The sequence below is a fragment of the Rhopalosiphum padi genome, chromosome 3, assembly GCF_020882245.1.
Source record: "Rhopalosiphum padi isolate XX-2018 chromosome 3, ASM2088224v1, whole genome shotgun sequence".
In the NCBI taxonomy this organism is placed as follows: Eukaryota; Metazoa; Arthropoda; class Insecta; order Hemiptera; family Aphididae; genus Rhopalosiphum; species Rhopalosiphum padi.
This window is the reverse complement of record NC_083599.1, coordinates 52,531,486-52,556,310: the sequence shown is the minus strand read 5'-3', so window position 1 is coordinate 52,556,310 and position 24,825 is coordinate 52,531,486. Positions and strand designations below refer to the sequence as shown.

At 27.9% G+C, this 24,825-nt stretch overlaps 2 protein-coding genes across 3 annotated transcripts; one reads left to right on the top strand and one right to left on the bottom strand.

Moving 5' to 3' along the window:
- Positions 1-8,752: 8,752 nt before the first annotated feature.
- On the bottom strand, positions 8,753-16,045 carry LOC132923885 (uncharacterized). Its single transcript, XM_060987871.1, has 6 exons — positions 15,631-16,045; positions 11,333-11,445; positions 11,141-11,259; positions 10,278-10,442; positions 9,421-9,546; positions 8,753-9,337 (listed from the first exon to the last, which is right to left on the bottom strand). Exons 2-6 carry the CDS (start codon positions 11,436-11,438, stop codon positions 9,179-9,181), a joined length of 675 nt encoding a protein of 224 aa, XP_060843854.1. The 5' UTR covers positions 11,439-11,445; positions 15,631-16,045; the 3' UTR covers positions 8,753-9,178.
- A 368-nt stretch (positions 16,046-16,413) lies between these two features.
- On the top strand, positions 16,414-20,105 carry LOC132923884 (ferritin heavy chain). 2 transcript variants are annotated; one of them, XM_060987870.1, is made up of 6 exons: positions 16,414-16,575; positions 17,044-17,173; positions 17,288-17,406; positions 17,549-17,707; positions 17,780-17,926; positions 19,599-20,105. In XM_060987870.1, the coding sequence occupies exons 2-6, from the start codon at positions 17,098-17,100 to the stop codon at positions 19,755-19,757; spliced, it is 660 nt and encodes a 219-aa protein (XP_060843853.1). In that variant the 5' UTR covers positions 16,414-16,575; positions 17,044-17,097; the 3' UTR covers positions 19,758-20,105. The 2 variants fall into 2 exon arrangements, with proteins under 2 accessions (XP_060843853.1, XP_060843852.1); XM_060987869.1 differs by having other exon boundaries at positions 17,549-17,926.
- The last annotated feature ends 4,720 nt before the right edge of the window (positions 20,106-24,825 follow it).

Below are 24,825 nucleotides of genomic sequence, written 5' to 3'. Positions count from 1 at the left end.
GACCGACAACGCATTGTGTAGTTGTAGTATGTGATATACATTTCATTTTTTTGTTTTTTTTTTCATTTCCTTATAAAAAATTATTGGACAGTGCTATAAAAAATTGGAGCATGATGTTGCATAGATAAAGTTCTTCTTTATGTGCTGTGAAAATTTGGTAGCTCTACAACAAATATAGTGCGAGAAATATTGTCCCGCGCAAAACACTTTTTATAATCAAATTACGGGCGGTGTGACGTCCTCTTAAATCTTTATCTTTACTCTTTATCAAATATTAAAAATCAGAATTTTAAATTTCCAATTTGTGTGTCGTAACTAATCGGTTTGTACTATCTATTGTTTGAGTTGCATATCGCGAACACTTTGTACGGTGATAATAAATTGGTAAAATTCGATCGCGGACGTTTTGTACGGTATTTAAATGGGTGGTGTTTTTATTTTCCATGTTTTTGCATATTTTGGATAAAATTAATATCATTGCGAAAAATTCATGTTTTATAGTATATTTCTTATTTAATTCTAGCCCTGCTGATTAAAGTATAAAACTTGGTTTTTTTGTCAAACATAAATTTTCCAATTTTTCAAATATAAAATTAAAAATATTTCCACTATTGAATGTGAGTTATAAATTTTATTTATAAATTATTAAATTTCTCAATTATATTATGTTATGACAAACAACCAATCACTGATGTATTTTATTCAATAAATAAATATTTTTTTTGTAACTATATTTTTGTATTTATCTTATAACAATTTAAATGCATATTTTTGAATTTTTTTGTAAATAAAATGTATATTTTATAATTGTTTATTGCATACAAATCCTAGCCCTGATTATTATTATTATTATTTATGTATGTTAACATTGTTAACTACCTGTGTTTTGTAATGACAAATTATGTCCAACATTTCATTTCTCAACGTTTTTTTTTTACCTGAAACTAAAAGTACAAACTGCCTGCCATGTAAATTTTATGACTTTCTGAAATAGTACAAACTGTCGGCGGTTTTCATTTTTTCCGGGTGACGGTACAAAGTGTCCTACAACCACCAGGGTCCAATGCAAACGTGCGCGCGTTAATCGTTCGACCGACAAAGCATTGTGTAGTTATAGTAAGTGGTATATTAAGGCTGTTGAAAGCGAACCATTTGACAAGGTGTCGTATTTAGGTAATTTTCGATATCCATTGTGATTTGTGAGTCACTGTGTTGTGTAACTACTGTACGGTGATACCCGATTGAGCACGGTTGTTTTTGGCCGACCTTTTTGACGACCCGATTGAACACAATAAAAAATATAAATATTGTGTACAACGTAGTCAGATTTTCACTTTTTTATTGATCGTATGATTTAATGTATATATTATATTTTTATAGTTTTTATAGTTTCGATTATATTATATTATAAATGAATTACTAGGTATATTATATTATATTATAAATGAATTAATAGGTATAGGTACTTTGTAGGAATAAACGGTGGTTTTAATAAAATACGTGAAAATATCGGTTACGACTTAGTATTCGAAAACCAAAAAATTATCTTCACTATAAAGGCTTATTAGGAGTATTCTAAATCTAAAAATGCTGACAATCTACTTAAATACTTATTAAAAGTCGGAAATAAGTATTTAGGGAAAGAAATTTGAATTTTTACTTTTTTTTTATATGTATGAGTGAAACTTTGCAACTATTTTTTATTAAAATGTATTTTATTTTTTAATAATAATATTCTACGGTATCAAGTGGCAACGTCGCGCCTATTTTCATGCTCAATCTTGTTGTTTTTGGAGTTTTTTTGGGGTTCCTATTGTTTTATCGTAACCGTCCTCAATCGTGTTGTGAAAAAGGTCAATCGTGCTCAATCGTGTTCCAGCCCTACTGTAACTGTGTGTGTTCATTGTTGTAACTGGTTGTTAATGAGGGTGAGTTCCCCAAACGTTTTATGTAATTATTCAAGATGAACTACGGCTAAGATTTTTTGAAATCAGTAACGTACATACGCGCAGTCACACGTCACTAAATTTGAATGAAAATCCCAAAAAGCGGAAGAAAAATCCACCGAGTACCAAAAGTCCGATTTTAATTTTAAAAACATATTTGAATTCCTTATTCTCTTTTCTAGGTAATGTAGGAAATGGATTCTCGATTTTTTTGTATTGTTTAATAAATTACTATAGTAACAAATGAATTATATGTACATAATTTTTTTTCAAAGTTCACCTTACTTTCGAGTTACTAAAAAAATAATATTTTAAATCCATTTCCTACATAACCTAGAAAAGAGAATTTCATTCAAATATGTTTTCAAAATTAATATAAGAATTTTGTTACTGGGTAATTTTTTCTTTCGCTTATTGGTCATAACGTACGAAAAATGACGAAAAAACGGCCCACTTTCAAAAGCCTTAAATAATATAATATGCTTTTATTTTTTGAGTATAATATATTAATATAAAAATATTATAAGTATCACTATATAATGATTTATAAATACGTCATAATATACATAAAAGCACCACAGTCCACTATATTGTTTAATTTTTTATCTCTTTTTATAATTTATAATACGTGTATTATATTATTCAATTATTGTTAATTTAAATTATAATAATTATTATTTTGCTTAATATGAATTATATTTTTATTTAGTGTAAAACATACACGATTATATGTTTTATACTATACTGAATTATACATTTAAACCCTGAATTATTTAAAATATATTATATTTAAAGTAAGTTGTCATACAATGTGTGTAAAAATACATCGATTGATTATAGGTCAGTTATTGAAAATGGTTTTACGTAGTTCAGCTGGTCAGCGAGTCTCGCGTGAGTTGTAGGTAGTTGATAATTTTTTTTTCTTATATGCATTACATCTGTTGACCTATTTATGTCCTTGATAATTCACATTATCATCAATTGTCGTGAATACTCAATCGTTGCGTGTTTCTACAGTATAATGTGAATGAACACTGCAGATAACTTGAGAAAAAATTGGTTTATTTATTTATTTTCCCAGGTATCGGTACAGAATGATTTAATATTTCTAAAATCACATCTTTTTGTTCTTGTTCAAACGATAAAAAACTTAGAAAAATCAAATTTGCCATTAACTGAGTCAGTTGAAATGGTACAAAATATTATTTCAAGTATGCAAAGTATACCTGGCATCAAAGTTTTTGAAATAAAAAATAAAATACTATTAACTTCAGCAAAAAAATAAAGGATTTAAATTAATGATACAAATTGTAAAAGTTTTAATCGGGGACAACAGCATGACATTTCCTCAAGATTTATCTCCTAGTATGTCCGCAGACCTGAAAAATGCTCCTATAACATCTGTCGATGTTGAGATATCATTCACCATATATAAGACAATAATCATGGACCACCGTACTAACTTTACTCCGGAAAATTTGGAAAAATATATTATTGTACATTTCTTTAAAAAAATTCTATATATTTTTTTATATATATTGATGTATTGCATAATGTAACATAAGATACAAATATATTATTCATTAATAATGATAAATTATAAATTCATAATCATGATCAATAATCATATTGCATTTTTTTTTACTTATTAGTTAGTATTATCAATATTTTTCAGAATATTTTGAGAATATTAAGAATATTTTTGGGAATATTTCATCAATTTTAGCTGCATATAAACATCATATTTCAAACGTTAGAATATAAATTCGGACTCTAGTAATAACGTATACCTAAGTAAATACCTATTTAAAGGTCAGATTTTACCATATTTCACTATTTATTCGAAATTGGATTTTCATATAGTATTAAAAAATACTCTCATTTACTTTCACGTGGCTATTATGCAAGTATCTATACTTAATAATATAAAAAGTAAGTAAAAAAAAATATTTGATTTAGAATTAGTTTAATTAAATATTTCAATATTATTCATTGAAAATTTCTCACGTTTCGTTAATTACTTCGATTCTATAATCGCAAGGTTTAGGTGATTTTTACAAAAGGATCATCTGCACAATATTCTAATTTTTATTTTTATCATTTACTCAAAATTCTAATTTATTCAGTAAATAATTAGTTATCTCATTTGGAAAAAAAACACAAAAATGTACGTTATTTAAATAGAAAACTCATGTTTTTTTAGTCGACCTAACACTAATTATTGCCTTATTGGTGATTCAAGTAGATCTGTAAGACTGTGTCCCACACGCATGCAATTAACGTTGCAAATGATTTTCCAATTTTTACGACTTTGGTGGAGTCAATTTTCAAGATAAAAATGAAGCAAATCAATAGATACAATATTTGAAATGTTCAAAAGACATGGTACATGAATTTTATCAAAATAGAGAAGCAGAACGCAAATATTTTACTCTTATTTTTAAACTTACTAAAGATACCCTCATTCTTTGAGCTATACCTAGTTAAAGCACTTAATTAAAGATATTTTCAACATTTTCAATTTTTTCCTATAAATACCGATAAAAATGCATAGCTGATAGCTCAGTCAAAAATCATAACTATAATATAATACAAGCTCGACAAACCAGAAGATTGTAGATTTAGCACTATTGATTTACCTGTATATTATTATGTAGATGTACAGCATAGTAATTATTTGTATTTTTCTTTTATATTTTTCTTACATGATGTTTATTAATTTTGCTATTACCTAATTACTTAATCATCTGTGAACAACAACAACTTTGTGTAATTATATAATACTTATATGTAACACAACTAAGCTCCATTTATAATAATAAGTAAAAAAAAATACTTAAATATAAGTTGTTCATATATCAATTAAAAAAATATCCAAAACATATGATCACAATATTTATATACAATTATATAATGATAATGATACGTTCAGCCAATCAGCTTCATAATATTGTCCAATGTTTTATCGTGTTAATTGTATAGCTTTTATTTTTTCTCCACATTTATGAGATTTTTTAGATTCTGAAAGGAGTGATGTGTTTTTTTTATTTTTGTGTGTCATCACGTTTTGGAGTAGTTATAGTGCTTTGATATTTGACTTCAGCCTCTCTTTGAAAAGTAAATCGAATCTAGTTGGTACTTGGTACATTGGAAGCTCTGAAAAGTAACGAAAAAACGGGAATTTTTACGCATAACCGTACTTTACGACAAAACCGATTTTTTGATTTTGCTCAAACTCAAAAACGAATCATTAGAAATACTTGAAATTTTCACCAAATGTTTATATTAGCGTTATCTATATACGTTTAATTTTCAAAATATTTAGAATTTTTTTTAAACTATTTATAGACCATTGAAATTTTCGATTTTTCTAAATTGTTTTTCTTGAAATGCCGATAAAAAAAATTTAACTTTCCAAAAAACTTTTAAAATTTAATACATGGTTTATTATAAGTTGTTCTTATTGTAGTAAAAAAAAAATCAAAAATCGTTGGTCACGATTTTTGTTTATAAGCATTAAAAGTTCAAATGTTTACAAAATATGTCAAAATCGCTAGTTTGCAAGGAATTTTGAAGTTGAAAATTCATAATATTTTGTAATTTATATCTAAGGCTAAAAAACCCAACACAAGGTTCTCCATAATTGTTTCTTCAAATAACTGTAAAAAAAAAACTCCAGCGTCAATATAAAAAAAATTATGAGCGTATGAAATTTATTTTTTTACGAAATCGAGTAAAATAACGATATATTACAATTTAAATATAGGTAATAATATAATATATCCTACTAATTATCCTAGACTGACAAATCATCTACGTTCAGAATAGTTTTTCGTATACAATGAATACCTGTATACCTGTCATTGCATTCAAATTTAACATATCCATTATAGTGACCTACTTAGTACTTTCCATCTTTATTATACACCTATTTTTATAAAATAATTTTGTGTGAAAAAATAAATACATATTATGATAGGTATAGATGCATAGGTCTGCTTAACTATTAAGAATCAGTTGTAGATTTTTTTACTCTGCGTATGCACAATAAACTGAAAACCGCCTCGTCGCAACATAATATATAATATACTTAATTATAAGCTTTAGCCTATTGCTCATCATATAAGTACCTGTCTAGACAATGTGGTGGTCCCGTACTCCCGTGTCATGGTGCATTTATGCACAGGAAATAATAGAAACAAATTAAGTAAGTGTATTATTGTACAATTCAAAAGAATATATTATCATCATAATTAGATACCTGTAAGCAGTGTAAGCAGTGAGAGCACCTAATTTAGAAATATTCTATCTGAAAATTGACGAGACAGTATAAATAAAACTTATAATTATATTATCGATATAATAATCGTCAATTGGTATTATCAGCAGACGGCTAAGGATATTTGTCTAGACATTAGCATAGAACACTACGTCACTTTGACATAACACAATGGTTTTTTATTTTTAGATCTCAAACATAATGCTGCTTAACAGTAAACTGACTATCGTACTATCGTCTCTATTTAGTCTATTTCATCACTATTTTCAACAATTTATTTTACAATTACACTAGATATTAATTATTGGTACACAACCTCAAGGACATTAACATTATTTACAAGTTCAAAGTGTCGTTTGATAAAAATTATAACAAACAATATTTTTTAATACACCACATATAATAAAATATATATTATATATATATATTTAATTTTAAATGCCGCCCCAGACGTGTGACATACCTATTGGAGCCGGGCATGTGACCTGTGTCTAGGTTTTACGAATTTTTGATAGCGTGGAAAATAAAATTTTAGATTTTAATTTCTCAGATGGTCGCCAAAAGGCACAGACTTCTATATAATACTATATAGAACTCTGTGCCAAAAGGTAGGCTTATCGAAGAAGATAACAAAAAATAAAACATTTCTCCATTATTTCGGATCGTGTACTGGCCGTTGAACTAGGAATATGATATTGTATCATATAGTTAATTATTAGTTCAATTCAAATTAGTTCATATTCTAAGACCGTGGTTCAATGGTACTGCCAGCACAGATGTCTATGTTATAAATGTATAACATCAAAAATAATTAAATAATACATATGTGATTGTTGTTTGGCAACGTATTTCCCGATCATAGTACGTTTCAGCGCGGGAGCGGAGCTAAAACCTCTCTGCACGATGTACACATATTTTTACCGATCCTAATTTGATTCTGCGTGAGGCGCTGAACCCAATATAGTGTTCGTTAATTTAATATAAATACTTAAGAGGACGTTATACCCACACGTGTTGTTTCTGTCTTACTAAAGTACATCGTAGCAAATTTGCGTTCAGCAGAACACATTTTATTGTGATGTTAGCTTTAATGAGTAAATTTACCTATCATCAAATTTGAGGGTAAGATAAAATTATCTAGACAATTTCATATGCTTTTATTGATATTATCGCTTTAAAGTGAGTTATAGCTATGTAAAATATTACAACTTTAAAACGTTCATAACTCACTTTAAAATGATAATATCAATAAAAGCATATGATATTGTCTGGGTAATACTCTTACCTTTAAATTTGATGATAGGTAAATTTACTCTAGTATTAAAGCTAACATATTCTTTTAAGAACATATTATTAAGCGAATTATGAGCTTCAAATATTTTTCATACTCAGAACAGTCAGAACTCACTTACAAATTAAAATATCGTAAAAACCTAACACAGATATTGTTCTTACCTAAAAGTTTAATAAGGTCAATTCACTCTAATATCAAAACTAAAAGCACACTATTGAAACTGGTAAACACAAACTTACTATGTCTTAAAAGTGCACAACATGGCAAATTTATGCTCACCAGATCACGTCTGTCTCCGTTAGTTTAAAAATTAGAGTTAATCGACCCATAATAAAACTTGATGGTTAGAATATTATCTGTTTGTATGTTGGTTTTTTTACGATTATTCGGTAATAAAATTATGATTAATTACGATCATTTTAGTTTTTAATAATGTACTTAGTGAGCAAAATAATACACATTTTAACACGTTGAGTACCACGGTCGACAATTTGTATAAGCATCTTTATGGTCTTATAATTTACTCGGTTATAAAAGCAATTCTTCTGTTTTTATACGTGGTTATTCAGTGAAATATCTACTTTTAAACAGTATTCGGATTAAATTTTCGTTTATTTTTCCCAGAAAATAATCGTTAGCGACGACAACGCCGCGGTGATTGTTCGTATGTATAGCTTAAGTTATTATATCTAAACATTATTCTTATAATATCCAGTTGTATATAGCTATAAATGTTATTATTTTACTTTTAATTAAACGAAAATAATACAAGGAACTTCTATCATAATATTATTTCGTATTAATTCGTATATATATTATTCATGGCTACAGGTATAACTGGTAAAGATATATGTAAATTTTATTATTGGATATTAATCATTCAGGCACTAAATAATAATAACAAGCAGATATATGTTATATGTATATTTGTAGCGAAATAACCACCACATTGCCCTGTAGGACGACGTCATTGTGGGACCGATTACGCGCGCTAAATTTACGTGGCACTCGACGTGTTAAAATGACTATAATTTAAATAATTATAATTATATAATAAAATGTTTTTTGGATACATTTTTCCCGAGATTTGTTGAAAAATAATACACTAATAAGGCATTACGCGTGTAATTATTTTGGTCAAGAACCGAATTTAATGTTTTTATACATTTTAAGTTTGATTGCTGAAAAATGTAGGTATATTAATCATGTTTTTTAGGTACACTTACAAAATAATTTAAAGGTTATAAAATATTTTTTTATTTAAGTAAACAAAATGTCAAATAATGTATTCTTGTATTCTAGACAAGTTACAAACTGTAAAATATAACATCTCCAAAAAAGTTGTTTTTTAACCCTAAAAAGTTCAATATATATGCAGTATTTAATATTTTTAATATTACAAAGTGAGTTGTACATGAATAAACAAAATAGTAAAAATTAATTGTGTTCAATCATATAATAATTAATTAAGCTGTCAAAAAATGACAACTCACATATGTTTATGATATAATAAATAATAATAAAGATTATAAATACTTTCCTTAAATACTAAAATTATATATTATAATTTTTTTTTGTTCAAAATAATATTGGGATTAAAAGTTTAATGATAAAGTGTTGTTGAATAATAAATGGCATACAAAATTATATGTAATTATCTTATAATGATTTCTGTAAGTATTCATCAAAGAGATAAAGGGACAAGCTTGGATCGGGTTGATTGGCAATCAATTGCTTCAAATCATTAGTGTGACCAGATAATTTTCTTATGATATCAGAATGTTGATGTACGAAGTTATTCTCCAAATATGATGCAACCTATGATAAAATAACATACATAAATTCAATTTTTATTCAAAAAATTATTTTATTTAAATGAATTTAAAAATAATAATCCTTACCTCGGGATCGTGTTCCTTTCTACGTGTGACTTCAGCATGAATGAAATGTGCTTCTTCGGCCAAACCTTTTTGCATATCCAAAGCTCTTGCCATACTTCCCAATTCATACATTTCAAAATCAATTTGCTATTGGAATAAAGAATATATATATTAACTCATTAACTCAATATTTATAAATAATAGCTATACTTAGTGTTTGAAAATTTCATGAAATTTAAAATTGTGAAATATGAGCACTGGATAAACGTTGGTAAACTAATGACTAATAATGATTGATATTATAATTTATGATAAATCAGTATCTAAATATTAAGTTTGTATACCTACACTAATATATACCTACTATACACTACATCATAATAGTTATAATTTTATAATAATAAACCGTGTGTCCGTGTATATTTACTTGTTATACATAATTATAAACGTATACCTAGATTACAACGTTTAGATTACGATAATAAAGCATTAACCGTCAATAACAGTATAATACAAATATTACACTTATGTTTGTCTTAATAATACTACCATCATACATGATACATTGTTTGTCAACGTCGTCGACAATAAGTCATTTCCTAGGAAAAAACCAAGTTTCGCTATAATACTATAAATAGTCGAAAATAAGACCCAATATAGTATAAATATATCAACCACGGTACTCATTTCAATGATTTTACCTAAAACTTTTAGATCATATAATTAATAGTTGATAAACAACCACCATTAATATTTATAGAAAAAATTTCAATGTTTCACGTTTTTGTGAAATTTTTCAGCATATAGTGAAATATTTCATACTTCAAACACTAACTATACTAATTGTTAAATTTTATATTCAAAAAATTTCAATTTACTTTTTCGTTCTTTTCGTCTTTACGTGCACGGAAGTTCATGTGACCTCCTCGTTTACCAATAAACTTCACGAGATCAATGGCTTTTTCCCATGTATTGTCAGACAATTGTTTATAAAGCTTTTCGAAACCACCACGGTTCTTTTCAAAGTTACCAAAATGAGAAGACTAAAAGAAACAAACATATAACAAAGTAAGTAATTTTGGTGTAGTAAAATTGGTGTTTACTAAGCTTCAAAATACACCTCGCGCCACTGATATTATTAAATATAAGATAACTATCTTATTTGTTTTATTTGTGTTGCTTATTAAGAAGATAAATATAACATTGGTACTTTCCAATTTATACGAGACTACCATGATTTTTGACATCATAATCCTGTTATTTAAGACTACTAAAATGGTTTTCGCGACTACCACCCAAGACTACCTTCTTTATCGCGACTACCACAATTAGCTGTACGATATCCACGCACTGCGTTCTAGCGTAGCAATTCACAATTGTTATATTAATATTATATTATTATATATTTATACAGGGCAATTCAAAATTTATGTTACAGCCATTTTAACACATCGGTATTCAAAATAGAGAACAATTTATGATACAAAAGTTTTTTGATGTAGAAACATCTAAAATGATTATACGACACTAATATTATTACATTTTTTTTTTTTATATATAATTCGTAAATGTAAACGGGATTGTGGTGTTTCACAAAACAACCGCGGTAGTATTTTATAACGGAGGTAGTCTTGGGAGGTAGTCGCGAAAATAGCCGTAGTTTCGTATAACAGGAAAGTACCATAACATTATTAAATTTAAAATTAATAAAATAACAAAATAAACAATAATAAATATTTACCATTAACAAAAATTGAAAACTACGCAAAATATGTGTGTTTGCATAGCCTTGTACATTTGCCAATAATTCATCACCTTTGAAAGCTCCATATCTTGAATTACAGTTTTGAACTTCTCCTCCTATAATAAGCATACAACATTAAATATGAAAAACAAATACAGTAGATTACATAAGAGAAACAATGAAACAAACCAACTGGGCTGCATGCACCAACGACATCATTATAACAATATTCACCAGTAACATATCCTACACAGAGGACAGTGGTTACACAAATTGCAAACAATTTAATACTCATCTTGATACTGAAAATTATATAAAAAAAAAATTAATTAAACTATAGTATAACTTATATTAGTATTTATTAGTCTCAACTAATTAATTATTATAGTAAAGCGCCCATTTAAATGTCTTTAATATAAGAAAAATGTTTTTAAAAATAAATAAATAATAGAACAATTAATAAACTAATAATATTACAAAACTTCAAAAATGCCTCAAGGGGGCTGTAGTAGAACATATTATAATAGTGTTTAGGCATTTCACATTACATGTACATTTTGGCCATTTAATGTATGATAATTAAATTATAAGTAATTTGTTGTCAAATTTTTTTACAAAATTTAAATTCTTGAATTACAATAATAATCAAAATAAACTGTGCTGTATGACAATTTGTCCGAAAAAAGTATATTATTATTTTTCTAAATATCTATCATAAATATTCATTAATAGGTGTACTTGCACCAGTTGCAATTATCATTGCAGTTGAATAATAATAATATACCAAGTAAATATTTATTCCTAATATAATATATATAATAAATATGAAATACACAATGTGTCAATGTCACTGGTGAGTGGTGGTACGAGTAATAAGGTCTAAGATTAATTTGATATTAAATTGACACAACTTGTTTAAGTGTCTAAAAGACCAATAAGCCAGACAAAATTACAAAGCTTAGGATTAATGGATTTTATTTTTGAAAACAGATTTCAATTTGTCATCTAGTCTTTTAGGGTTCAGTCAAAGAAATTTTACTCAAATTAATCATTAAAAAAAAAAACCATGAACTTCCTTCATTTGAAGACATAAATACAACAAATTCAAATCTGTTTTCTAAATGAAAATCCATCAAATACAAATTCCACACTTTTTTCTGACATTTTGGTCGTTTTACATGTTTTTTTATGGGCTTCAACCCCTTTAATAATTATTTTTAACACAATTTTAGATAAATATGTATTTATATTATTTAAATTCATATAAGTTAGTGTTGTTTCGATTGTTTGAAACAAGTCATAAATAAAATGACCTATGTATATAGGACTATCGTGTAGCCACCATTGCAATTGTTTAGTAAAAACTAGATATATCTATATAGGTAGAAACATAATACATAATATGAATAATATGACAAATCAAAATAATATATATTTAATTGTTTTCTTTTTAGTTATGGTAAATTTTTATAAAAAGCATATAAAAAATGTATTCAAATGATAAAACATGACCATTATTTATTCAAAAATAGCTATAGAAATAAACTCGACCATAAAATTAACAACTATATGCCGAAGTTAGATCCTCAATTATTATATTTGTTTTAATAATAATAATAGAGGATTATAAATGCATACATATGTTTCTTTAATTATGTCATTATAATTAATGGCTTCTGAGTAATATAACCATGTACCAATTTATTATAACAAATTAAAGTGATAATGCGAATAACAATTATGTTTCTTTCTTTTGATTTAAAAATTTAAAGTGTAGAATAAAGAAAAAATTTCTAAATAAAAAAATTTGTTAACCTAACTTTTGCCTATATTTTAATCAAATGTAATTTATTTTACAGCCTCAATTTAAACTGTGTATGCAGTTTACTTTACACACATAATGTAAGTATACTTGAACCAAGGCATGCAATTTAAACCTAACCACTACACAATTAGCACGTACAAATACTTATGATTAAGTAAACTACCTAAAGATAATAAATAACTATAAGCATAAATCATATTACCTATTATTATGCAAGTTATGATTAGACAATAATATTGTCCACTTGAGTGTTTATCATTAAACACATAACATCTTATTGTCATTAAATCTACTTATACTAGCATTTCATAGTTTTTTAAATTTTATTATTATCAGCATTAAGATTATATTTAAATTATAATATGTGAATGAGCACTACTTAAACTAATTATTATGTATTAGTTTAGATATAAAAATAAAATAAATTAATAATGTACAATGTACATAAAACTATAAAATCTATATTAAACATGTTATGTATAAAAATGTAAAGGGCACTACAACAGCATTAATTACTGTTTTAGTTCTTACTTATATAATATGACAAAACTGTACTAAGATAGTAATTTCAAAATATATCGTTCAGATTAAGATGAAAAAGACATCATAAAAATAAAAAGTATTACATTTTGAGGTCTGATTGTCAAAATATCTTATATCTTATAACACGAGTATGCACCAACTTTTAAATTATTAACTCCTTAAAACTTTTTTAAGTCAACAAAAATATCTTAACAATACACTGTCCTGCTAAGGAAAAGTGCCATAACTTGAAAACAATTTATAAATGATTTATAGGTTGGTTTATCTATTTTACACAATATTTGTAGAGTAAAAACCTCTGAAATTACATTAAAATATAAGGTATTTTTCTTTGAAAACGCAGTAGGTATCAAAAAGAATTATAAATACTAAATATGAACGTCTTAAACTATATGTTTATAGATACAGCGTATAACACTTCTATATCTAGCCGAGTTACGGTGTCATTATCTAACATGTTAAATAGCTTATATTGCTAAGTAATACATAAAAGTAACTTTTATTCATATAATAGAAGAATAATACTTATTACTACTAAATTATTATTCCATTGCATTCGTTGACTCATTATTAGTCCTTGTAAAAAAAAAACTAAAAAGATGGATATGTTTTATACTAAATCAAATACACTAATAGATAATATTATAAAGGTACAATAAAATGAAAAATACAAAACTGCATTTTTCTTAAACTAATATATTGGTTTTATGGCACTTGCTTAAAATGACAGAATAGGTATCTAATAAGTATTAAAAAAGTGGTTTAATTTTGTTTATTTATTAACTAATAAGGTATTTATAATTCAGCATTTAATTTATAAAATATGAAAATGATTTTCATTCTTTAATATTGAGATATATTATTAATATATATCTATATTAATATAGATACAAACAATGCAATATTTTAAGTGTACCATTCATTTGATAAACTTTTTTTAATTATTCAATATTCTCAATAATACCTATCTGCCCAAATGTAGATTCTTAGTAAATATAATATGAATATATACAATGTCATAAAACAGTTTAAATGAATAATACTTTAGTTAAATAATGATGTACAATTCAGTATGTATTATATTATATTATGATTAATTTAAATTAAAAAATAAATTGTAGTACCTATCTCTACTATCTATCAAACAAAACATTTGATTCAAAAAATTACCTATCTAAAACCTACAACAGTAAACTGATATTGATTAACATGTCACTAGAGCATTAATTAATGATTAACTTGTTGTTAAAAAACCAATAAAATGTCAATAATTGGCAATCATAATTTTAATAATTATGTAGACATTTATATTTTTATGTTCAACACTACTATCACTCACTATAATCTCCTTTCTCAGTTTTAAGACATTCAAAATATTAGGTGTTTTACATTTAATAGAAGTTGCAATACAAGATCATATTATTATGTTTTTGTCTATTGGTTTTTCTTGTCTAGTATTTTAATCTTATACAACTATTCACTTACAAATAAGATTAACAGGTACCTACTTTGTACGATTTTGAAAAATAAAATCATGTTTTTTCTTTATATAAAGTGTGAATAATGAATATATTAAAAAGACTGTTTATATTAATTAACAGTTAATAATTACATAAGATAAAAATACGAGACAAAAGAAACCGACAGTCAACAACACATTGGCACCAATAACACGTACGTGACGTTATAGTATATCGCATATAGTCATAATAACGATAAAAATATTAATAATATTAATAATTGTATTACAATAGTGGCTGTTCATCGTCAATAACCAAAACGCGATTGCGCCACACCAATAATAGGTGCATTATTGTGACACGGAATTGGAGCGTATTACGATGCGAAATACTTTTGTCTGTAACTATTATTGTGATGCCGGGCAAGTGGTAATAGCAATGATATTAGGGTGTCGTAGAACTGTGTGATTTGTACACGGGGGTAGTCGTATTCTACTACGCACGACGGTAGCAAAGGATTGACAAAAACATAGCCACAGATCGTAATAATAACAATAATAGTCAGTATTACATATGTATAATAGACTTAAAAAAAAAATGTCGACGGTGGTGTTCGACACAAAAAAAATGAAAAAAAAAGGATCATAAATCATACTCACGCTGTGCACTTGTAACGATGATGGCTGACGGACGCGGAAACAGACGTGCAGGTGAGCGCGGGCGACGTAATGGACTGGTCGGCGGCGGCGGACACGAAATAAATGCACTCGAAGCGATTCAAGCGGTGACGTCGAGAAAGAAATCGGGACGGCGCGCGGGGGGACGACGGGACGCGGTAAACAACGGCGGGCGAATACAAAGCGAGCGCTGTACGCCGGACGGCCGTCGATGCACAATAGAACGACAAAAATAATCGGCGCCGTAAAATATATTAGATAAAACGCACTACGGAGAGAATAATACAACGACCGATAATAATATTATAATATATCGACAGTGCACTATATATATATATATATATATATGTATAATAATGTTCTAACAGTGGACGAGTAGTATTATCGCAGAGCAGAATATCGTGTCCTGCGCAGGTCAGCTGATTAATTCAACGGAGCAAACAAAAAAAAACGACGACAACGACGACGACGACGGGAACAAAACAAATAGGAAAGGATAACGAGTACTCGGCGGCGGCGGCGGTTCGCGGTGTTCGGTGTTTTTGTCGGTAGGACGGCACCGCCGCGGGCCGGCGGCGCCGAGGAGGGGTGTTCGGTGTGCGACCGTGTGCCGCGGTTCGGCTGCGTCGTGGGGGGGCGGTGACCGTGGCGCGGGAAGGACGGGCCGCAGCAGCTGCTGCAGGTCGCCCGCGGCGTACCCCCCCAAACCGGCGGCGGAGGGCGCGCGATCGGCATCGGCGGCGGCGTCCGAAGCGCGCCGCCGGACCGCTGATAACGAGTGCCGCCGACCGATTACGGCGTTATTAATCCCCGCCGTCGTGCACCTACATTGTGTGTCAACCTCCCGTCGCGACTCCATATCGTTCGTCTACAGCAGCTGCAGCTCGCGTGCCCGTCGACAGAAGAATTTTTCCTCCGGTGGAACAGGTACGGCTTTCATCGTTTTCCAAAAATAAAAACACCACCCTACGCAGTTAACACACTGCGGCGTGTACGCAATACGTTGCAATAGCTAGTCGTCCACATCGGTTTTTCGTACGATTTTCGCCGTCGTTGTTATTGTTATTATTAATTTTTTTGTTCCTTTCCGCATCTCTTCGCCCCGCCCCCTCTCTCCCGCCGAGCCGACTCGTAATTTCTATTTTCTCGGAACACAAAACACACACACACACATTATTATAACGTACACATTTTAAACCGCGATATTATACGTATATATACGGTTTATAATAATCGTTTGCCCGTCATTGTCACCGCCGCCGCCGCCGCCGTCGTTCGACTTAATATATTCTGCGACCCGCTATCACCCGTCCCCCCCCGCCGACCGTTGCGCACGATTTATTATTATCATCATTGTTATTGTCGCTACATTCGTTTTTCCTCTTTTCGTTTCAGTGTCAGTCAGCGCTTTAAGTTTTCAACTACACCGTTTCTCCGCGTACAAGAATCATGTTCAAGCTATCGCTGCTCTGTGTGGCAGCCGTTCTGTTCGTGGCCAGCCAAGAGGCTCACGGAAAAATGACCTGTAAGTATAATATATCGTCGTTGTCGTTTATTCGCGACGAATCTAAAACGCTGCGGATCGCTAGCTTACGTGTGTGACAATCTTATCTACATCGTTTTTTTTTTCCTTTCACAGGTAAACTGCCCCAGGTCCAGATTCCAGACGATTGGATCACCATGGTTTCCCCGTGTACGAAAAAAATGAAAGAGCAAGTCCAGGAAGAACTCACTGCAGCAATGACATATTTTGCAATGGTGATTAGAAATAATTTTATTATTTTTGATTGTCTATTGGTTTACACTAAAAAATTAATTATGTACATCCAGTGAGAGAGCTCAAATTATGTAATTGCAAATAAAACTATTTCATAAATGTGCTGAAATTGTGTATTTTTAGGGAGCACATTTTTCTAAGGACACAGTGAATCGTCCAGGATTTGCAAAAATATTCTTTGATAGCGCCAGCGAAGAACGTGACCATGCTATTAAAATTATTGGATATTTGTTGATGAGAGGAGGTTTGACAAAAGATATCAGTCAATTGATCCGTGACCCTGTATGTAAATATATCTATAATCTATGTTATATAACTTTTATTAGTTGCTTTATTATATATATATATTTACAGCAACCTTTGTCTGAAACATGGGCTGATGGCTTAAGTGCATTGAAGGATGCTTTAAAATTGGAAGCTCACGTTACACGTAAGATAAGAGATATTGCCACCACATGTGAGGAACCTGGACGTGAGGGACAAGATTTCAATGACTATCATGTGAGTAATATTTAATTTTATCAGTGTTACGTGACTTTTTATAATTTAAAAAAAAATAATGAATGAATGGATATTTAATTAAGAATTTTTATCAAAATAATACTTCAACATTTATTCTTTGTTGATTTGTCACTATGGCTTTATCAATTTGAGTGTTTCTGAGATCACTTGAGTCTTAATGGTGTTATAACTATATAATACTAATAGTTTAATGTATATATATATGTATGTATGTATAATACTTTGAATATTAATTAATATGTTATCATTATTAATAATTAACTCATTATGATAACTCTCAACTATATTAATTATTTATTATCTATTATACAATAATGTGTTAAGTATTATATTAACAAAGAAGGTATGAAATGCTAATCACAAAAATAAATATATCAAATTTAAGACTTATTAAAAATAGTTCAACTAATAGTATGCACTTTTTAAGTACTGTTAATACAAAGATACCATTTTATCTTTGAACTATTCCCTTAATATAAATCAAACATTATTTAATTGTAGATTAATATATACATAATACAATTCCAAAACTTTAGTTTATCTAGATTATCATTAAGTATGAAAACTCTATCCTTCATTATCTTTTCTATAAATTATTGAAAAATTACTAAGATAAGATGACAGGTATCTTTAAGAATATAGTTTGAGTTGTTCATAATTATGTACAACGTTGAAAGCATACACAAGTGGTAGACAATTCATAATATATGTTACATTTACAATTTTCTGATCCTATGGTTAATTGCTAACTGAACAGGTCCAATAAAATATTATTATAATATATATATTTAGCTAATTTTATTATCAAGATTAATATTCTAAGCATCTAAGCCCTAGGTTTCTCATTTGTTTCTAAAATTATACCATTGCCATTGATGTTTCTTTTATTATCAATTTTTTTTATTATTATTACAACTTACTTGGTATGCCATGCTATAAGCTTGTTATTTAAGATTGTTCTTGTCGCCAAATGTAGTATTACCATAATTAACAAGACAGTTAATGATTTTATACAACTATTATTTGACATTGTTTGTTTTTGGTATAAGTTTTAAAATTAATTTCCTTTTCTACATGTGTTTTATATGTTTACTTTATTTCTAAAGCAGCTTTAATTTGTCATTATTAATTTATGTTATGTTATTAAATAATATAATGCTCACTATTTAAGTAGATAAAATAAATATTTAAACAATATATAGTTTAGGTAAATATAACATCAATAATACGGTTAAATTAGATTATATACTAATTAATCATGTATAAAAATAAGGAACTTGGCATGTTCTTCTTTACTTTGTTCATTAATAAAAATATGTATCCCTTATATTCATTATCAACTAATTTTATGTCTTGATTCATTGTCTACTTATATTTTATAAAAATAAATGTGATTAATTAGGTATGTGTTAGTTTCCTTGTATTAAGTATACACTATACATTAGCTTATTCAATATCTAGGTATAATAAAACTGAAAGATTTATTCATTGAAATAATAATAATTATAATATTACTAATAAAAAAAAATATTTTCTGTAAAATTGTTACTATTGAACTAACCAAATTCTGTTATGCCAAGTGACTACAATCCCCTATTTTTCTTACCCATTCACAGATTTAAATAAATGAATTTTATTTGATTATTTTCAGTTAGTTGATTGGTTGACTGGTGATTTCTTAACTGAACAATATGAAGGTCAACGTGACTTGGCTGGTAAAATATCCAATCTTGGTAAGATGTTGGAAGCACATGGAGCTCTCGGTGAGTTCCTCTTTGACAAGAAACTTTTGTCTGGAGCTTCAGTTTAATTTACATTTTTATGAACAAAATAATGAACTTTACCTTTAATTATGAACATTACCCAAAACATTTTTAAAAAAAAAAATGTAATTATGTAAAATGATTATTACTCATAGATAAACTTATTCGTAAACTTAACCAATTATTGTATTAGAGCATGGTAAATGTTAAAATACAATTTTATTATATTTTTCACAAACATAAATTAAAAATAAATATATATTTATAGCTACATTGTATTACATGACTTTTTTTTATTAATATTTTTTAATTAGTGTAAAATTAAATTATTATTTAATATTGTTGGCCATAATATTTAATTTTAATCCAATTAAACATATGATATTATTACTTTATTTGTAAGTAATTATTGCACTCCAGAACTTAAAAACAATCATGATAAATCAAATTGTTATCCTTTATTACTTTGTATGTGTTCACGGCAGTGCTTGAATTGAGAAAAAATTAAGAGGGATACAAGTTTAAAAAAAAATTTTGCTTACCTAAATATTTAAGTGTTGTGTATTGATTATATAAGGCACAATTAAAAAAAGTATGCATAAAATTTTTTTAAAGAAGAGGAGTTCTATCTTCCCTTTATTCAAGCACTGGTTCACAGTGACACATAAAAAAAAATACCTTAGACATCATCTTTTCTTTATAATCCTTACACTCATTTATATTTGTGTTAAAACCATTTCCTAAAATACTCCATATTAGTCTTAACAGTGTTACTTGTTAACAAATTATTATTACTCATAATAATGTCAATTTAATTTTATTATTACATTTAAATGAAAATCCAAAATTGTAGGAATCTTTTTATAAACTACATTTTGTAAAATTTATTTTTTGTATCATTCTTTAAAATAATAATAGTCATCATCAAGTATCAATATAGGTGTATTGTGCAATTAAACTACTTGTGATGTATGAAATTATTCAATTTTTATTTAAAAATATACTACTTATTTATTATAATTGAGTTTAAATTTTTTCTTTCCTGTTGTATTTGTAGACCTACGTAGAATAAAGAAAGAGACCTGAAGGTTAAGATGGTTAGAAGAAAATACCATAAGACCGTCTAGATCCATTAATAATGTGAGAGAAAGAACAAGAAGTTTAATAACATTTTTAGAAAAAGATAGCATATTTTTTGGTCCCATCATAGGTATTGACTATCTCTTTCTTACAAGGTTGCCAGGAAATGAAGGACACATAATGCGCACTCCACCTATTAATATGTCTATGATTATATTTGACCATCAGTCGTGTTGATTTTAACCTGACATTTTTATATGTGGTTTAGTGGTGATTGTATTAACAATTTTTGGACAACACATACAATGTAATATTACACAGATAATTGTTATGTATGGTATTTTAAAAAAAGGTAATAGTTTACTTGAATAATGTATCAATTATTAATTTATCAAGAAAATGATAATAAATTATCTATATTTTTGAATTATTAAAGAATGTCGTAAAGGAATCATAAATTTTTAATCCTATTCATATATTATTCACCATAATGTTTGGCACTTCTTTAATATAAAAAAAAATGGAATTATGTCGTATGGAAAAAACTGATCTTTGTCAATACAAAATAATATTGGTAAAAAAAAAAAAAAAACAATTATCATACAAGTGTTTTAATGAATTTTATGAGTTTGATACTCATTTAAAAATTCTGTAGTAGGTATTTAACCAAGTATTGCTAATCATTTATAATACTGTAACGATAATAATAATTATGGATACAGCTGCAATTATCATATCCATTATGACATTATGTAAACATTTATAAACGACATTACTATTTTTCAATACAAATAACAATTATTTTATATTACTTATTTTTGTAATTAGGTAAATACAACTGTCCAAAATTGTGTAATGTAGGTAGTATTGTAAGCTAATTTGTTACTTATAGTCTATAGACTATAACTATGCAAATTAAGATTAATAAATATGTTATTATAATGGTACAATACCTATAGTTAATTTCGAAATGTCTGTGTATAACTATCTACTAATAATTGCGTGTTTAAATTGTAAGTCAATGAACTCAAGTCCTCACATTTTAGCTGTTGAACCATAGTCATACTGAATAATGGTCAATAGACACTACTAAGACTACCTATGCATTCATATACAGATTAAATGAAGTTTATTTAATCTTTACCTATTCCTCGGTCCTCAAAAGTCGTATCATTTAATTAACTACCTATCTATATTGTACAAAAATCGATTATTTTAATCGCTCTTAAGTAGTCGTTACTGGCCTACTAGTACTGGTCCCCAACCCAACAACAACTTAAGTTAAGCTGAGTTTAATTATTTTAATGGACGCTAACTTTTTTTCAATTTTTAAGAGCCTTTTCTTTCGGTTATCCAATTCGAGCACCATCAATATGCATGCACTATTCAAATAAATAATATTATAGTAGGTAATTAACCGATAACGACAACTGCATTGGGTGCGCGATAATAATACTAATGCGATTTAAATATGCAACAATGCATATGTTACAGTAATTAATAAACATTAAAGATACATTTAATTATAAAATATATCCATATAAATTTATGTTTTTTTAAACTGCATTTTAATTACATTTCATAGATATAATTGCAGTAACATAAATCATAATATTATAATAAGTTGTACAATCAGTCATATTAATTCTTAATGTATAGCTATTCAATACAATTTTGCGTAATAAAAATTACTAATTACAAAATCTATGCATGTTAAAAAAATATTTTGTAAGAAACAACGTACCTATCGTTTTATTGGAAATACCGGTGCCTAAAATTAGGGTATTTTGCTACTGCACAGTGCACACCTAATTCCACACACCAAAATATTTCAAAATAATAAACATAGACCTAGTAGTGCACGCATATCATGCCACATATTATAAATCTTCGTTACATAATTGTTAATACTTATTAATAATAAGGGCAGGGCTGTTATTGCATTTGCAACATTTTTTTACTTTTTTAATATACTGCTAAGTACGTTTTAAATGCATGTCATGTAAGTACGAACTAAAATCTAAAAGTTTTAAGTGCAATTTTTTGCAATTTTTGAAATTTTATTGAATTTACTTATTTATATACAACTATTTTAGTTATATAGTCGACACTCAACCGTCGTAACATCTATGTTATCTTAAATTAATACAACATAAAAATAATTTTTGAAATATGACTATTTAACAGTTATGCGTTATATTGTTATAATTTAATTGGTCTTCACAGAGGCGTGTCTAGGACCAAAATTTAGAACAGGCCTGGTTATAAAAATAATTTGTTACATTTTACATTCAGTATTCAGTGTGCTTATATAAATATAATTTTAAAACATTTATAACAAAACGCTGTAATTTTTTAATGCAATTTTCAATATTTTAACTTTTAAGTGTAATTTTTGGTATTTTTTAGTGTAATACTGCAATCAATTTTACTAATTATTTAGTACTACAACATCCGTGCTCTACTAATTAATAATTTTTAATAATCAACATTGAATATTAATCAAATAAAAATTTAAAAAATCCAAAAAAATACTGCACTTTTAAATTTGCTACTGCACATTTAATATTAGCTACTGCACATAGTATATGCTACTGCACACCCTAGGAAATACCTAATTAAAAGGGATCATAAGCGCAATTTGAGGGGGGCTAAGCCCCCTCAAAATCAATCATAGCCCCCCAAAATGGTTTGCATATATCGTCTTCCATCTTTATAAATTTCAGGGAACATACAGACAGAACACATGTATGAAAATTATAATGGCCCCTCAAATTTAAAACTCAAATTGCCAATGAAAGGGATGCAATTCGAACACTGTTGGTACCTATGTAGGTGATAGATAATTAATGTATTATTGTACTATCATCTATGACGCACATTTACAGATTTACTAACCCATACTTGTATATGACAATTATAAAGCTCTTGACGCGTAGCAGAATAGACTACGCAAAAAAAAAAATAGATAACGTTGAGCCTATTCTTGTTATAAATTAAAACGTTTTATCTGATAACATTATTTTTCTGTAGAAGACTGAATACAATACGTAAAACTGTTATTGGAAATATGTAAATGCTTTTGTCAAAATTTAGATTTTAATCAAAAGCGACGACATATAGGTATCTAATAGCCATGTTAAGTTAGTTCATTTTTAGTTTTTCCACCTGTTATGGCCTTATGGGCATCAATACGGTAAGTAATACAATAATGAGGTATGGTATAAGAGCACACAGTCGAAACATAGTACATAGTTGCATCATCCAGACCAAAGAAACGTTTGTCGGAAACATATATTATGTGCATCTATGTTTCTTAGGAACTTACATTTTAGTGTTTTTTACCTACAATGTCTCGTGTGGTCCGTGTGGGAACATACCTACATTCGCTCTGTTAAATGTTAAATTTATAGACATATGTATTACGGATGTAAAAATGTAAAATTATTACAAAGTATGAATTATGTGATAGCGTATCACTGATAGGTAATATACCTTTTAAAACGAACAAATAAATCGGTTTCAAAAAAGGTACATGAATTATTTATGTTGGATATTGAACTAATTTCTTAAATTGTAGGGACTGAGAATACACTATACTTTGAAAGCTATATAGTAATTAGTAGAACTATAAGTAAGTTTTATTAGGAGACTAAAAATGGTAGATCCCTTTTATTTTAGCTAATTTGTTTGTAAAATTTGCGAAACTTTAAACTGTTTCGACGAGCTGACCACCCGCATTTCGGTTCAGGTTAGGTTCGGGTACCGGAAGTCTATAATTTTCGCTTTCCTGAGTATATACTTCATAATATGTACGCCATTCAATGAAAATATGTTTATTGTTGATTTAAAATTTGTTATTGTAAATCACAGGAGTTTTTTTTCATTAAGAGCACGTCATACCAGCAATTTTATAGCGTGAAAACATACACACAAAAATAAAAATAGCTCTTTTTATAATGGTTTTAGAGAAAAATTACTAATTACAAAATTTGAATATTTCGATGACAACGTCATATTATCCTTTTTTTTAAA